We start from the raw sequence: 15,348 nt of genomic DNA, 5'->3' as shown, positions 1-15,348 counted from the left end.
AGTCAGGGAGCCGTCCTTCCAGCGGAGCTGTGAGGGAAAATGGCGCTTGTGTGCTGAGGAGACAGGCTCCGCCCCCTTTTCGGCGGCCTTTTCTCCCGCTTTTTTTAGGAAAACTGGCAGGGGTTAAATGCATCCATATAGCCCAGGAGCTATATGTGATGCATTTCTTAAGCCATATAAGGTTTAAAACATGTTTTATTGCGTCTCAGGGCGCTCCCCCCCAGCGCCCTGCACCCTCAGTGACCGGAGTGTGAAGTGTGCTGAGAGCAATGGCGCACAGCTGCAGTGCTGTGCGCTACCTTATTAAAGACAGGAACGTCTTCTGCCGCCGATTTTTCCGGACCTCTTCGCTCTTCTGGCTCTGTAAGGGGGCCGGCGGCGCTGCTCCGGGACCCATCCAGGCTGAACCTGTGATCGTCCCTCTGGAGCTAATGTCCAGTAGCCAAGAAGCCCAATCCACTCTGCATTCAGGTGAGTTCGCTTCTTCTCCCCTTAGTCCCACGATGCAGTGAGCCTGTTGCCAGCAGGTCTCCTATTTAAAACTTTTACTCTAAGCAGCTCTGGAGAGCTACCTAGCATGCACCCTTCTCGGCCGGGCACAAAAATCTAACTGAGGCTTGGAGGAGGGTCATAGGGGGAGGAGCCAGTGCACACCAGGTGACCTAAAAGCTTTTACTTTTGTGCCCAGTCTCCTGCGGAGCCGCTATTCTCCATGGTCCTTACGGAGTTCCCAGCATCCACTAGGACGTCAGAGAAAGAGAAATAGATATATATATATATATATATATATATATATATATATATATATATATATATATATATATCTATCTTTGTTTTATGATTAACCTCTAGAGCTGGCTTTAAACGCCTCGGTCCTCAAGGAACACTAAGGGGCCCTACACACTCGGCGATGCGCCGCCGAGGTGCCCGACGGCCGATACGGCCGACGAGCAACCCGGCGGGGGGGCAGTGACGGGGGGAGTGAAGTTTCTTCACTCCCCCCGTCACCCGGCTGCATTGAAGTGCAGGCAAATATGGACGAGATCGTCCATATTGGCCTGCATGCACAGCCGACGGGAGATCAGCGATGAACGAGCGCGGGGCCGCGCATCGTTCATCGCTGGAGTCTCCACACTGAAAGATATGAACGAGTTCTCGTTCATTTATGAACGAGATCGTTCATATCTTTCAGAATATCGGCATGTGTGTAGGGCCTATAACAGTGCAGGTTTTACTGAAATCTAGGCTTCAGCACAGATGGTTAAATCAAAATAACTGAGGTACTAATTAAGTCACCTGTGCTGAAGCCTGGATAATCACTAAAACCTGGACTCGGGTCATTTTCTGTGTGAAAAGGTCAGGCCGGGTCAAAAATCCCGGGTTTACCCTCTCCAGCTTGATCGGCAAATTACCAGGTAGAACTGCTTCACCCAGTAGATTGCTTTACTATTTGAAAAGGGAGTCTGGCGGAGACCTGCAAAAACGACCGGGCACTCAAACGCCGGATAAAAGCCGCGATATTGGGAGTTTTCTGCGTGAAAGGGGTATTAGTGTACCTTGAGGACCGTGGTTGGGAATGCCTGCTGTGGAGACATAAATTATCAGGAATTACCTTCGAGCTTAAACTTTTCCTCAAAACACCGGCGATTCAGGCATAAGTCTGTCTCCTCTGTGTAACTGTACAGCTCTGTGAGAATAAGACCAAACAGGTAATCGTTGGAACAGTAAGAGCTTACTTACAAATTGTACAGGATGTACAGCACATATTGCTTTAGAATTGCACCAGTTTTCTTTGATGGCTCACCCAGCACCCACCTATACTCCACTCCCTGGTGATGCCTTTTCACCCAGTGAATACCCACCCTGCACTCTCTGTTGACGCCTTTCCAACCAGTGCACACCCACCCTCTACTCTCTGGTGATGCCTTTCCTCCCAGTGGACACCTATCCCCAGCTTTCTGGTGACACCTCTACACCCAGTATAAGGCGACACTTCTCCACCCAGTACACACCTACCCTCCACTCTCTGGTGACACCACCTCACCCAGCGCACACCTATTCTCAGCTCTATGGAGCTGACTCTCCACGCCGTGCACACCCACCCTCCAGTCTCTGTTGATGCCTCGGCGCACACCTATCCCCAGCTGTCTGCAGACCGCTCTCCGCCCAATATACACCAAGCCTCTGGCGACACCACCTCTCTCAGCGCACACCTATCCACAACTATCTGGAGATGCCTCTCCATGCAGTGCACCTATCCCAAGCTCTCTGGAGATGCCTCTCCACCCAGTGCACACCTATCCCCAGCTCTCTGGTGACACCTCTTCAACCACTACACACCTACCCTCCAATTCCTGGTGACACCTACCCCCACTCTCTGGTTATGCCTGGTCTCCCAGGCACACCTAACCCCAGCTCTCTGGAGACACCATCCCCTCCTGCACACACCCATCCCCAGATGTCTGCAGATGCCTCTCCACCCAGTGCACATCCAACCTCCACTCTCTGGAGACACCTCTCCAGCCAGTGCACACCTATCCTCCGGCCCAGTGCACATACACACTGCTCAATTGACACCAACTGCTCCTACCCTTCACTCCCTAAAGATGCCATTTCATTCAGCGCTCTCTGGATTCACCCCTGTGAACTACCAGTGGACTTCTGTTATATACTGCTCACTTAAATGAATCAAGAGAATCACATACACTGGAACAGCCTCTATTATAAGTGTACTTGTGTATTTGAAACTTTTAATTTCATTGGGCAAAGTAATCCTACAAATGTATTTGCAAAATGTGTCCTATTAAATATATAGGATAAGACAATCTCTGCAAGCCCAGAGCTGGAGCAAAAGTTAAGTGTTCTGCAGAGCAAAAACGACAACATGCCATTCCACAAAGCCCATCAAAATGAGCCCCCACCCTTTATCTTACGTTAAAAAATTTAGCTTTTGACAAACTCGTCAAAATTAAGTTTAGGAAATGCTCCTGAGCAACGGATTATCTGCTCCTCCACATATATGATTCATGTACTGTAGCGGAAAACTAGGTGCACTGCCTAAATTACCATCCCACCAAGAGGCTACTACGCTACATATTGACACACAGATAAATGTAGCCCACTAAGAACACCAATGCTTGAGCAATCATGTAAAAATACAACAGAAGTATGTTATTGACAATATTTAACAACTACCTGCTAACTCTGCTGGCAAGCGGTCTGCATCGTTGTACTCAAACTCCAAACTTGGACCATCTTGTGAGCCCTGGAGAGAACAAAAAGACAATTAGCAAAGGATACCATGTACTTCCACAAAGAGAAAGGAATGGAGGGGGGGGGGGGGGGGGGGCGGTGAGCTGAAAATTAAAATATGCACAATGCGGTTTAGTTCTTAAAATATAGTTATCAATCAATAATAAAGTCAATGCTAGTGGAGCATAAATAATACACACATGAAAAAAAAATAGGATTTTATATACCTACTGGTAAATCCTTTTCTCGTGGTCCATAAGGGATATTGGGGACAGATTAGTATGATGGGGTATAGACGGGTCCAACTGGATGTGCTGGCTCCTCCCCTCTATGCCCCCTCCCACAGGTCAGTTATGGGTAAAACAGTGCTCGAAGGAGAATTACATACTTGAGAGAAGGAACATAACAATAAGTGTGGTGAGATCTACACACCAGCACACTAAAACATAAACGGGCCAGCAACATTAACAGAAATAGCTGAACAGGAAACACATAACAGAGAACCAGCAGAAAGTCACCGCACAGAGGCGGGCGCCCAATATCCCTTATGGATTACGAGAAAAGGATTTACCGGTAGGTATTTAAAATCCTATTTTCTCTAGTATCCATTAGGGATATTGGGGACAGATTAGTATGATGGGGATGTCCCAAAGCTTCCAGAACGGGCGGAGACATCTGCAGCACTGCCTGCCCAAACTGGGTATCAAACTTGTAGAACTTCAAAATGGTGTTCTTCCCCGACCAGGTGGCAGCTCGGCATAATTGGAGGGCCGAGAGTCCACGGGCAGCCACCCAGGAAGACCCCACCGATCTCGTAGTTTGGGCCTTCAGAGACTGTGGCAAAAGGTAAAGCTGCCAACACATAGGCCCATTGGATAGTAAGCCGAATCCAATGAGCAATAGACTGCTTTGAAGCAGGGCAACCCTTTTTCTGAGCATCATACAGCACGAACAAGGAATCCGTCTTCCTGATCTGAGCCGTCCTCTTGACATAGATTGTCAAGGCTCGTACTGCATCCAATGCCTCCGAAGGGGCAGAAGTGCCAGAACTGGACGAAATCACAATAGGTTGATTCAAGTGAAACGCGGAGACCACCTTCGGCAGGAACTGCTGTCTAGTCCTGAACTTCGCTTTGTTCTCGTAAAAGACCAAGTAGAGACTTTTACACAATAAGGCCCCTAATTCTGAGACACGTCTAGCAGACCGTCACAGTCTTCCAGTAACATCACAGTCTTCCACGTGAGGTACTTGTCTTCTACCGTCATCAGAGGTTCAAACCAGGAGGACTGTAGAAAGCGAAACACCACATCCAAATCCCAAGGTGGTGTAGGCGGCACAAACGGAGGTTGTATGTGAAGCACACCTTGAAATAAGGTCTGAACTTCTGGCAGGAGAGCCAACTTCTTCTGGAAGAAGACAGAAAGAGCTGAAATCTGGACCTTAATGGATCCAAGACGTAAGCCTTTATCCACTCCAGTCTGCAGGAAACAAAGGAATCTTCCCAAGTGGAATTCTGCAGATGGATATGTGCATTCCTCGCACCAAGAGACGTATCTCCCCCAGATATGATAATAGTGTTTGGACATCACAGGTTTTCTGGCTTGCACCCTAGTGGCATTGACATTTTTGTAAAGCCCTTTGTGAGCTAGGATGTTCCGCTCTACTTCCATGCCGTCAAACGAAGCCGCCGTGAGTTCGAGTAGACTAACGGTCCTTGCTGAAGATCTCTTCTTAGTGGCAGAGGCCAAGGTTCCTCTACGGACATGTCCAGAAGAGCCACGTACTAAGCTCTTCGGGGCTAATACGGAGTAAGCAAGATTGCATGAACTCCTTGATGCATGATCCTCTTGAGTACACTGGGGATCAACGGAAGCAGAGGAAATAGGTAGACCAGCTGGTAAGGCCAAGGCATTGTCAGCTCATCCACTGTGCTCGTCAGAGGGTCTCTGGTTCGTGAGCAACAGCAGCAAAGCTTTTGTTGAGGCGAGAGGCCATCATGTCAATCTGTGAGCAGCCCCACCTGTCGATGATCTGTTGAAACACCTGAGTGTAGTCCCCACTCCGCTTCTACCTGGTGTAGTCCCCACTCCCCCAGGTGGAGATCATGGAGACTCAGGAAGTCCCCCTCCCAGTTGTCCACTCCCGGAATGAAGATTGCGGACAGTGCTCTTGCATTTCTTTCTGCCCAGAAGAGTATCATTGACACTTCTCGCATGCAGGCTCCGCTTTTTGTCCCTCATTGTCGATTGATGTACGCCACGGCCATGGCGTTGTCCAACTGAACCTGGACCGCCCGGGGAGGCCTGAATCAGAGCATTGTAGATGGCCCGAATTTCAGGATGTTGATTGGAAGGAGGACCTCTTGGGCAGACCACCTGCGCTGGAACTGTGCCCCGTGGGTGACAGCTCCCCGTCCTCTCAGACTCGCATCCGTTGTGAGGAGGATCCAATCCTGAATCCCAAAGCATCGACTTTTCAGCAGGTTGGAAGATTGTAGCCACCACAGAAGTGAAATCCTGGCCTGGGGTGATAGCCGAATCATTCGGTGCATCTGAAGATGGGAACTGGACCACTTGTTCAGGATGTCTAATTGGAACGGTCTGGCATGAAACCTTCTGAACTGTATCGCCTCGTACGAGGCCATCATTTTTCCCAACAATTTTATGCAAAGATGAATGGATACTCAAGCAGGTCGGAGCACCATGCGAACCATTTCTTGAAGTGTTCTTTTTCCTCTGGGAAGAACACTTTCTGTGCTACCGTATCCAGTAGCATCCCCAGAAACAGGAGCCGCTGAGATGGTTCCAGGTGGGACTTCAGCAGATTGAGGATCCACCCGTGGTGAGACAGAAGTTGGATGGTGCGATCTATATGGAGCAATAGAAGCTCCCTGGACCTCGCTTTTATCAGGAGATAATCCAGGTATGGAATTACATTGACCCCCTGGACCATGAGCTGAAACATAATTTCCGCCATCACCTTCATGAACACACTCGGAGCTGTAGACAGGCCGTTTGGTAACGCCTGAAACTGGTAGTGATCGTCCAGGAGGGCGAACCGCAGATAGGCCTGATGAGGAGGCCAAATTGGGATATGGAGGTAAGCGTCCTTGATATCCAGAGACACAAGGAATTTTTGTTGTTCCAGGCCTGCGATCACCGCTCTCAAAGATTCCATCTTGAATTTGAAAACCTTCAGGTAAGGATTCAAGGACTTCAGATTCAGAATGGGTCTCACAGACCCGTCTGGTTTTGGTACCATGAACAGACTGGAATAGTAAACCTGTCCTCGTTGTTGTAGGGGTACTGGAACAATGACATGGGACTGAACCAACTTGTTTATGGGCAGTAGTAGCGTACCACGCATATTTTCCAAAGCTGGTAAGCCTGATTTGAAAAATCGTTGGGGAGGAGCACCGTCGAACTCCAGCTTGTAACCATGAGAGATAAGGTCCCTCACCCAAGCATCTTGGCAGGAACTGTTCCAGATGTGGCTGTAGTGACGTAACAGAGCTCCCACCACGAGATCCTCTCAGGGTGGGTGGGCATAGTCATACTGAAGACTTTGCGGAAGCAGAACTGGTGCTCTGGTCCTGAGAACCGTCAACGGCTGGTTTCTTAGGTTTATCTCTGGAGCCTCTAGCTGCGTTGGAGGCCCCCCTGGTCCTGGATTGAAATCTGGAGGACTGAAAGGAATGAGTAGACGGTCCCGAGTAGGTACGTCTAGCAAGCGAAGCCCCCGAAGGGAGAAACGTGAATTTCCCAGCAGTAGCTTTGGAAATCCATGCGTCCAATACACCTTCAAAGAGCCATTCACCTGTGAAGGGAAGAGATTCCACATTACGTTTGGAGTCCGCATCAGCAATCCAGACTCAATCATATGGCTCTGCACGCAGACACAGCCATAGCCGTGGGTCCTAGCATTAATATTTCCAATCTCTTTAAGGAAGTCACAGAGGACTCTTGCCGTGTCCTGAATGTGTTTTAGGAAAATTACAGTAGTAACTAAGGTCATATCACCCGAAAGACCTTTCTGAATTTGAGAAGCCCAGGAATGAATTGCATGTGTCATCCAGCAACCTGCAATGACCAGTCTTTGAGCTACACCTGCAGAAGTGTAGATGGATTTCAGAGTGGTCTCAATTTCCTATCTGCCGGGTCCTTTACAGTAAAGGATCCCAGAGCAGGAAATACCGCCTTTGTAGAAAGGCGAGAGACTGAGATGTCTGCTGCTGAAGATGCTTCCCAGAATTTCCTGCTTTCAGGGGGAAAGGATGCAAAAAAACGTTTTGACACCTGATATTTTTTATCAGGATTTTTTCAGGCTATTTTAACAACAAGTATGTATTTACAATTAAATATCTGTGCAAATAGCAAAGACACAGGAACAATATCGAACCAAAGGAAAATGATATATAGTACCAATACACAATACTCAAAAGCAAAAAAAATAGGATTTTGGTACTTACCAGGTAAATCCTTTTCTTTGAATCCATAGGGGGCACTGGAGTACTCTTGGGATATGGACGGGCGTAGCCGAACAAAGGCACTGAATATTCAAATTTAGGACTCTCCCCCCCTCCATATCCCCAAGTACCTCAGTGTACTGTGCCAGTGTTTTTTACTGAGCGAACAGGATATAGAGAGGATTGACAATGGAGAATTCCTATAACATAACAGACAACCACAAAGTTGACCTGTAACCTTATTGTCAACTAAACAGTTGACACCTTAACCGATAGAACTTTATAATTTGAACCAATCGGTGAAAATGTGTTACCATAAGCTCCTTTGAGCTTAACACCACCCAAGTAAAATTTGTTTACTAAGCTCCCTTGAGCTTAAAACAACCCAGGTAAAACTGCTCTGGGTGGGCGTCCAGTGCCCCCTATGGATTCAAAGAAAAGGATTTACCTGGTAAGTACCAAAATCCTATTTTCTTTATCATCCACTAGGGGTCACTGGAGTACTCTTGGGACGTACCAAAGCTTCCCTCGTGGGCGGGAGAGCTGTTTGATACTTGTAACAGTAGGCAGGCCAAAGCTGAATGCTGATGGCGCCACCATTCATAACGTGTAAACGTGCACAAACGTGGTGCACTGAAGGCTATGTAGCCGCGTCATAGACGCTCCACGACCCGCTGGGTCTGACATTCCCACAGAACCTGTGGGATGAACTATTACTGACGTAGGCGATTGTAACTTAGCCTTAAAGTAAGCCTGACTTGTAGTCATTATTATCCAACTGGATAATGTCTGCTGAGAAACTGGCTAACCCCAGTTTGCAGTATTATATAGAACAAACAACGTATTTATATCACGTAATGTAGACGTTCGGTACATATATAAACGCGTAATGCGTGTACCACATTCAGAATTCTAGAATGTGCTGTCCCCACCGGAACCACTATTGGTATATTGATGTGAAGAATACGAAAGCGGATTTCGTCCGAAGATCTGCTTTGTCATGAGAAAACTTAAATACGGTGGCTTGGAATACAAGGCACCCAAATATGAAAACAAAACCCTTGCCGAAGCACCCTTGCCGACGGCAAGGCTAGAAGAAAAATGTTTTCCAAAGTAAGAAACTTAATTCTCATTTGTTGTAAAGGTTCAAAAAATATGAAACTTAATTCCCCTTTGTTGAAAGGGTTCCAAAATATGAAAACTGTAATAAATCTGAACCCAACCTCAAATCGCTTGGCGCTGTAGGTGGGATAAATAGAGTCTGAACTTTGGTGACACCTTGTAGAAAGATGTTTACAGACGCAAATAGAGGCAAACGTCTTTGAAAATACGTTTACCACACAGATACCTGCACTGTTAGTGCAGATGAACGCAGTTTTCCATCCCATCCCGTTTAACCGAATACGGGTACTTGAAGTATGATGTTGGAAACTCCCGAGGTTTACAACCTATGTAAGCACACGAAATTTTTTTAATAATGAGCTGCCTTAAGCGGCTTACTATTTCGTTACATGGTTGGTATAACCGATACTGTAATGCTCTATTTTCTAAGAGGGCGGTTTGAACCCTCACCCCGTCAACCGCAGCTGCGGTACACAGATAATAGGTATACAGATAATAGGTATATAGGTAACTATGGATAAAAGAACGTTCCCTGATGTAACAGGTTGGACGTATTATGAGAGGGCTAAGATCGTGTGCAAGTATTCCTTGAAAATTCGAGAAGCAAACTTCTCCGAAACCCATGAGCTACCACCAGTATGACTGTGACGAACTGTCTTCTGATCCGTTTTGGCAACGGAGAGAGAAGCGGAAAATGGTGGAGCCAGATACACGATGCTGAATGACCCCATGAATGTGAGAGATTTCACCGCCACTGCCCTTGTGAACTGTTTTGTACACCTACTGAGCTTTTGTAATTGTGGCGAGATGCCATCATGTATACTTGAGGACAACCCCCTTCTGTGGACTCACATATGAAACACCTCTGGATTTAATGTCCAGTTTTCAAGATCCAAATCCTGACGGGTGAGATCATCTGTCTAACAGATGTCCACTCACTGATTGATCTCTTGACATTTTCACCTAATGGCGTACTGAGCCATTGAAGATTTGAGTGACCTGCTGCATTGCCATGCGGCTTCTTGGTTCTCACTGGTTGTTGTGTATACAACTGGCGTTGCTTTGTTTGACTGCTTAAGGCCAGCGTGATCTAGGCATGAAAAAACAAAATTACATGAAACTCACGGTTGTTTCTCTCCACGGAAATCTTTAGTAAAAAGCGAAAGATGTATTCGTTCTGAAGAGAAACCAGAGTCTATGCCTGGTCAGACTGAAAGCGAATCATTTATTGCATTGTAAAATGCACAGAGTTCTAGGACATTTATCGACAGCAATCTGTCGTGTTTTAGAACCTTTGAGTTGATTTTAACTACAAATCCTGACTCTCTGTGACTGTCGTCCAGAGTATAAGCACCCTTGTCCCTCTGTGGAAAACGCGAGTGAATGGTGGCGAACTAAATTGAAAACACATCTTTATTCTTAATAGATGAATACACCAATGTACCGCTAGAGTGCGTGTACTTTTGTTCTTGCTGGTGTAGTAGGTAAAAGTCTTTGACTTACCATATTTATAATCTTACCTAGGAATTGACATCGTTTAGACAGACTTAGATGCGATTGTTTTCGAACTTGATCTGCTACCGCAGTATACTTTAGTAGCGCAAGTTAGAAGAACTTTGTTGATACATAGTTCTTATGTGAGATGAGCTATGATCCCAACATCACTTTGGTAAATACCGGAAGCGATAAGCAACTGTAGAAATGAAATGGGTAATGGTTGTGGCGATTTGCAAACGCTAGAACCTGTGATGAAGAAACCGGACTGGGTAAATACGCATTGTGAATTTCAAATGCAATTATGCAATTTTGTGGCTGCAAAAAGCAAATACTAACTACAGAAAATCCATTTTCTAACTGTAGTAAATGACTTGCTGATTGATACTGCAACGGAGCTGTTTGGTTTTGCTCAAACAGAGGGGAATAAGTAACTCTGACTCTGTTGGCGTACTATTGGCTGGTTTATAAACCAGCAAAGACTAAATGACATATTGCCAAACCGTTCGACAGAATCAGTTTTGTACTTTAAGCTGTAAATAGCTGAGACATATATGAGTTGAAGTCATGAAATCTCGCAAAAGTAACATGTAAAGACGCGCTTCCACAATTATAAAAGAGGTCATCAAACCACTGGCTTGCTGACTGACGTCCCTTCGTTACAAAGCGTGACTGTTTGTTATAAAGGGTTAAAATGCCGTTACAAGTATATTATTTTAGGAGCAAACAAGCTCTGGCCTTGTCGCGCTTAACTAGCGACAATGAAAATAACCGGCGTTAGCAGAAGCTTAACAGATATACTCTGCAGCTTCTTTTAACAGTGATCGTCATGGTTTCATACATAGATTCTAGTGACCCAACTGTATCTTGGGTTTTTGTAATGTTTGACAGAAACGCATCTTCCAATGGTGGATCGCGTCCTTTTGGAAACGATTATGTATGGTTGTCCAAAACCCCGCACTATTCGGTGTGAGATTTGACATAGAATCGTGCATTAAATTATAAGACCAGTGACATAAACCCTTTGGTATCCAAAGGGAAATTGGCCCTTTGTAAAGACTGTCTTTTGTTAGAGCTGGCAGAGTCATTTCGAGACTCCGATTACCGCTCTTTTAATTTGAAATGCCAATGTTAACATAGGTTTCTTAAAAAAAATAATTAAATATTTTTAGTCTGCACTAGAGCCTTATTCGCTATGTAGACAGACATCATAATCGGCAACAGACAGACACTTGCACGACTTAATGAAGTTATTATATGGCATATATATATATATATATGTATAAATATGTTATTGCTGAACAGCATATTTATCTCTACGGAAATCTTTAGGAAACTAAAGTGTTCTTTATGTGAAAAGTAGTTCACATGGCATATGAAACCCGAACCAAATTCCTACTAACACCCCAGCGCCTTCTGGTGGCTTAAAGATGTAGGGCAGGAATGTTCTAGCATTATCCTGAACTAAAAATTCCCACTAACACCCCTGCGCCTCCTTGTGGAGTAGAGGTGTATGGCCGGAATGTTCTGGAATTATAACTGGAAACACAGCAATGATTAAAATGGCCGCCATGCCATGTTTTCACATAAAATCACCGTACAGGTTATTTGCTGCAGTTTTAATATATAGGCTTAATAGCCTATTATACAGATTATACAATGATAACACAGGTGTAGGATACAGTAAAAATACATGAATTTAGTTATCCATTACACTGCCTGCAGTTAATGTTATTATCTTGCAGCCTTAACAGAAAATAACAGAAAACATGGTTAAACGTGGAATAGATTATGCCACTGATAGCCTATTGCAAACCAAAGCCTCATATATATATTATATATATAAATTGCTTAAACATATAATCACAGTTTATACTGATATCAGACACAGTTCTGGCAGCAAAAATCTTCATTATATATTATATATATAACATGTATAATCACAGTTCTGTGATATTATAGCCCCTGACACTGTATAAAAATCGCTTTGCTGCTTGTGTCTATTTTTAACCCATGCAGCCTTTGCTGCTGCTATGGGCATTACTTCCCCTCCCCCATCCCCATGTTACCTGCAGCGTACGGGTATCGGGTGCAGGGAGAGGAGGAGAACGCTGTATATAGCGCCGGGGAGCCGTCCGGAAGAGCGGGCGGCGGCGGGCCTTCCAACAATAGTACCCAGTTTCTGTGTCCGGCATCAGCATGCGGTGACTGGAAGAGCGGCCGGCGTCCGTGAGTGACGTGCGGCCGCTCGTTAACACACGGGAGACTCTCGGCGGCGCCTCTGTATTGGTGCCGGTCCATCAGCGCAGTGAGAGCGGCCGGCGTCTGAGTGACGTGCGGCCGCTCTTTAGCACACGGTAAAGTCTGGGCAACGTGCACAGTGAGAGCGGCCGGCGTCTGAGTGACGTGCGGCCGCTCTGTAGGGTAGTTAAGCAGGAACCCTTCAGCGGCGTGCTTAGCGGCGGGTACAGTGAGAGCGGCCGGCGGCTGAGTGACGTGCGGCCGCTCTGTAGGGTAGTTAAGCAGGACCCCTTCAGCGGCGTTACAGTATAACATCACACACAGTAGGGCGGCAGCGTGCGCTGACCGCCCTGACACCCATACCTTGTGCCGTTTTCATCCTGGCTGTGACGAGCTTCTCTCTGCAAGCTCTGTTTTAGCCTCCAGCTTCTCTTGTGACGGGCTTTCTGTAAGCTCCTTGCAGCTGTAGCTCTTCCAGCTCTTTGTCTCATCCTGGCTGTGCCGGAGCTTCTTTCTGTAAGCTCCGTTCAGCTTGCAGGAGACAGTGGCTGCCTGTGGCTGTGAGGGTGCTCTTTGTGAGGACCGACACGCCATGCGCTCCTCTTATAGCGCCTGTGGCTGTGAGGGTGCTCTTTGTGAGGACCGACACGCCATTCGCTGCCCGTGCAGCGGCACTATCCCGGACCCATGTTTTTCCAGAAACTGGGAAGGGATGTGCTAAGTGTAAAAATAAAAATTAAAAATAAAAATTAAAAAATAAAAATCCAAGTGTGGTTATACCACAAGCCTATGTTCGTGCTGTGAGCACCGAAAAAACACTGGCACAGTACACTGAGGTACTTGGGGATATGGAGGGGGGGAGAGTCCTAAATTTGAATATTCAGTGCCTTTGTTCGGCTACGCCCGTCCATATCCCAAGAGTACTCCAGTGACCCCTAGTGGATGATAAAGAAATAGAATTTTAAATTACCTACCGGTAAATCCTCTTCTCGTAGTCCGTAGAGGATGCTGGGGTCCACATTAGTACCATGGGATATAGACAGGTCCACTAGGAGCCACTGGTACTTTAAGGGTTTGAGAGTGTGGGCTGGCTCCTGCCTCTATGTCCCTTCTACCAGACTCAGTCTAGAAACTGTGCCCGAAGAGACGGACAACTTCGAGAGAAGGATTTTACACAGATAGTGGCGAGATTCACACCAGCTCACACACAAGGCAAACCAAGCTAACTAGATTGAAACATCAACAACGGTTGAACAATATTACTAACAAAGTAACAAAACAGTACTTAACCAAGAACTAAGCAGTACTGAACTCAGTAACCACTACAGGATCACGAAGCGCTGGGCGCGCGCCCAGCATCCTCTACGGACTACGAGAAAAGGATTTACTGGTAGGTAATTAAAATCCTATTTTCTCTTACGTCCTAGAGGATGCTGTGGTCCACATTAGTACCATGGGGGATGTACCAAAAGAAGAAAAAGAATTGTCGCACAGACGAAATGAGTTTACAAATCAATTATGTGTGTTTGTTCTTTCCCCGCTTGTCATTAAGTGGATATCACAATATTATCACCGGGGGGTGATCCTGGAATAAAATTCAACATATAGTATAACTAGAAAGAGAAGGTATTCCTTGCTAGGGCACACTCAGAAACGAATACACTAGTATTTACTTAAAGTCAACGCCCCACCAGGGGAGATGACCAATAGTAGATTAAAATATAACTTTTTTTTTTTTGTCATAAACATTTTTTATTGAGTTTTCAAAGAAATTCTTTTCACATACAAAGAACCAACATTCCCATATCCATTGTAGAAAGAGGTAATAAAACAGCATAGAACAAACATTGGTAAAACATACAATGCCACAAAGGGCGCAGGAATCAAATAATTTTGACACATTTTCGTGCTTCATAAGAGATATGTTGGTATACATAATTATAATAAGAAACTTATGAGAAAAGGAAGAAAGTTAACTTACAGAAGCATAGAGAAAGAAGCAGAATAGAGTAGGAAGAGAGAAAAGAGAGAGAAAGAAAAAGGTGTGTGTGGAGGGGGGGGGGGGGGGTGATTGTATCATGAAGAGCACTAAAATCAGGCAGTAAAGGTACCTATAACCTTTTGCAAGTATCCCATGTTAATGCAGTAGTGGAATTTAGGAAAGCCGGAGCAAGAGGAAGTATAACCAATGTCCCACCGGGTACTTCTTTACTAAAATCATAACTTAGACGGTGTCATATCTCATCGGCTATACAGTAATATAAGGATTCTGAGACATAGGAAAGCTATCACACCGTGGAAATAAGCAGTAATTGCCCATCCCCATCAAGGATCAAATATCACGTAGCATCTGTTCATGTTGATTCCATTCATTTGACCCAAAACGTGCAAAAATTCGAGACTGCATATCAAGTGATAAAGTGATGATAATAAGATTTTACTTACCGGTAAATCTATTTCTCGTAGTCCGTAGAGGATGCTGGGGACTCCATAAGGACCATGGGGAATAGACGGGCTCCGCAGGAGATAGGGCACTTTAAGAAAGCTCTGGACTCTGGGTGTGCACTGGCTCCTCCCTCTATGCCCCTCCTCCAGACTTCAGTTAGGGAAAGTGTGCCCAGAGGAGATGGACAGTACGAGGAAGGATTTTTGTAAATCTAAGGGCGAGATTCATACCAGCCACACCAATCACACCGTATAACTTGTGATAAACTTACCCAGTTAACAGTATGAACAACAACATAGCCACGGTACCACCGAAAACTAAAACATA

At 45.6% G+C, this 15,348-nt stretch overlaps 1 protein-coding gene and 1 non-coding gene across 2 annotated transcripts in view; both read right to left on the bottom strand.

Annotated features, from left to right (window-relative positions):
* STRIP2 (striatin interacting protein 2) overlaps positions 1–15,348 on the bottom strand; it is a 246,197-nt gene that overhangs the window by 151,839 nt on the left and 79,010 nt on the right. The window contains exons 2-3 of the mRNA XM_063926727.1: positions 3,196–3,265; positions 1,613–1,687 (exon numbers count right to left, since the gene is read on the bottom strand). Of these exons, the coding sequence (XP_063782797.1) occupies positions 1,613–1,687; positions 3,196–3,265 (145 nt within the window). The remainder of the gene's footprint in view (positions 1–1,612; positions 1,688–3,195; positions 3,266–15,348) is intronic.
* LOC134938703 (U5 spliceosomal RNA) lies at positions 9,918–10,037 on the bottom strand. The gene has a single exon (XR_010181209.1). It is a non-coding gene; the product is annotated as a U5 spliceosomal RNA (small nuclear RNA).

This window comes from Pseudophryne corroboree, chromosome 6 (genome assembly GCF_028390025.1).
Source record: "Pseudophryne corroboree isolate aPseCor3 chromosome 6, aPseCor3.hap2, whole genome shotgun sequence".
NCBI lineage: Eukaryota > Metazoa > Chordata > Amphibia > Anura > Myobatrachidae > Pseudophryne > Pseudophryne corroboree.
Note: the sequence above shows the minus strand (reverse complement) of the source record. Positions and strands in the feature narration are given on the sequence as shown.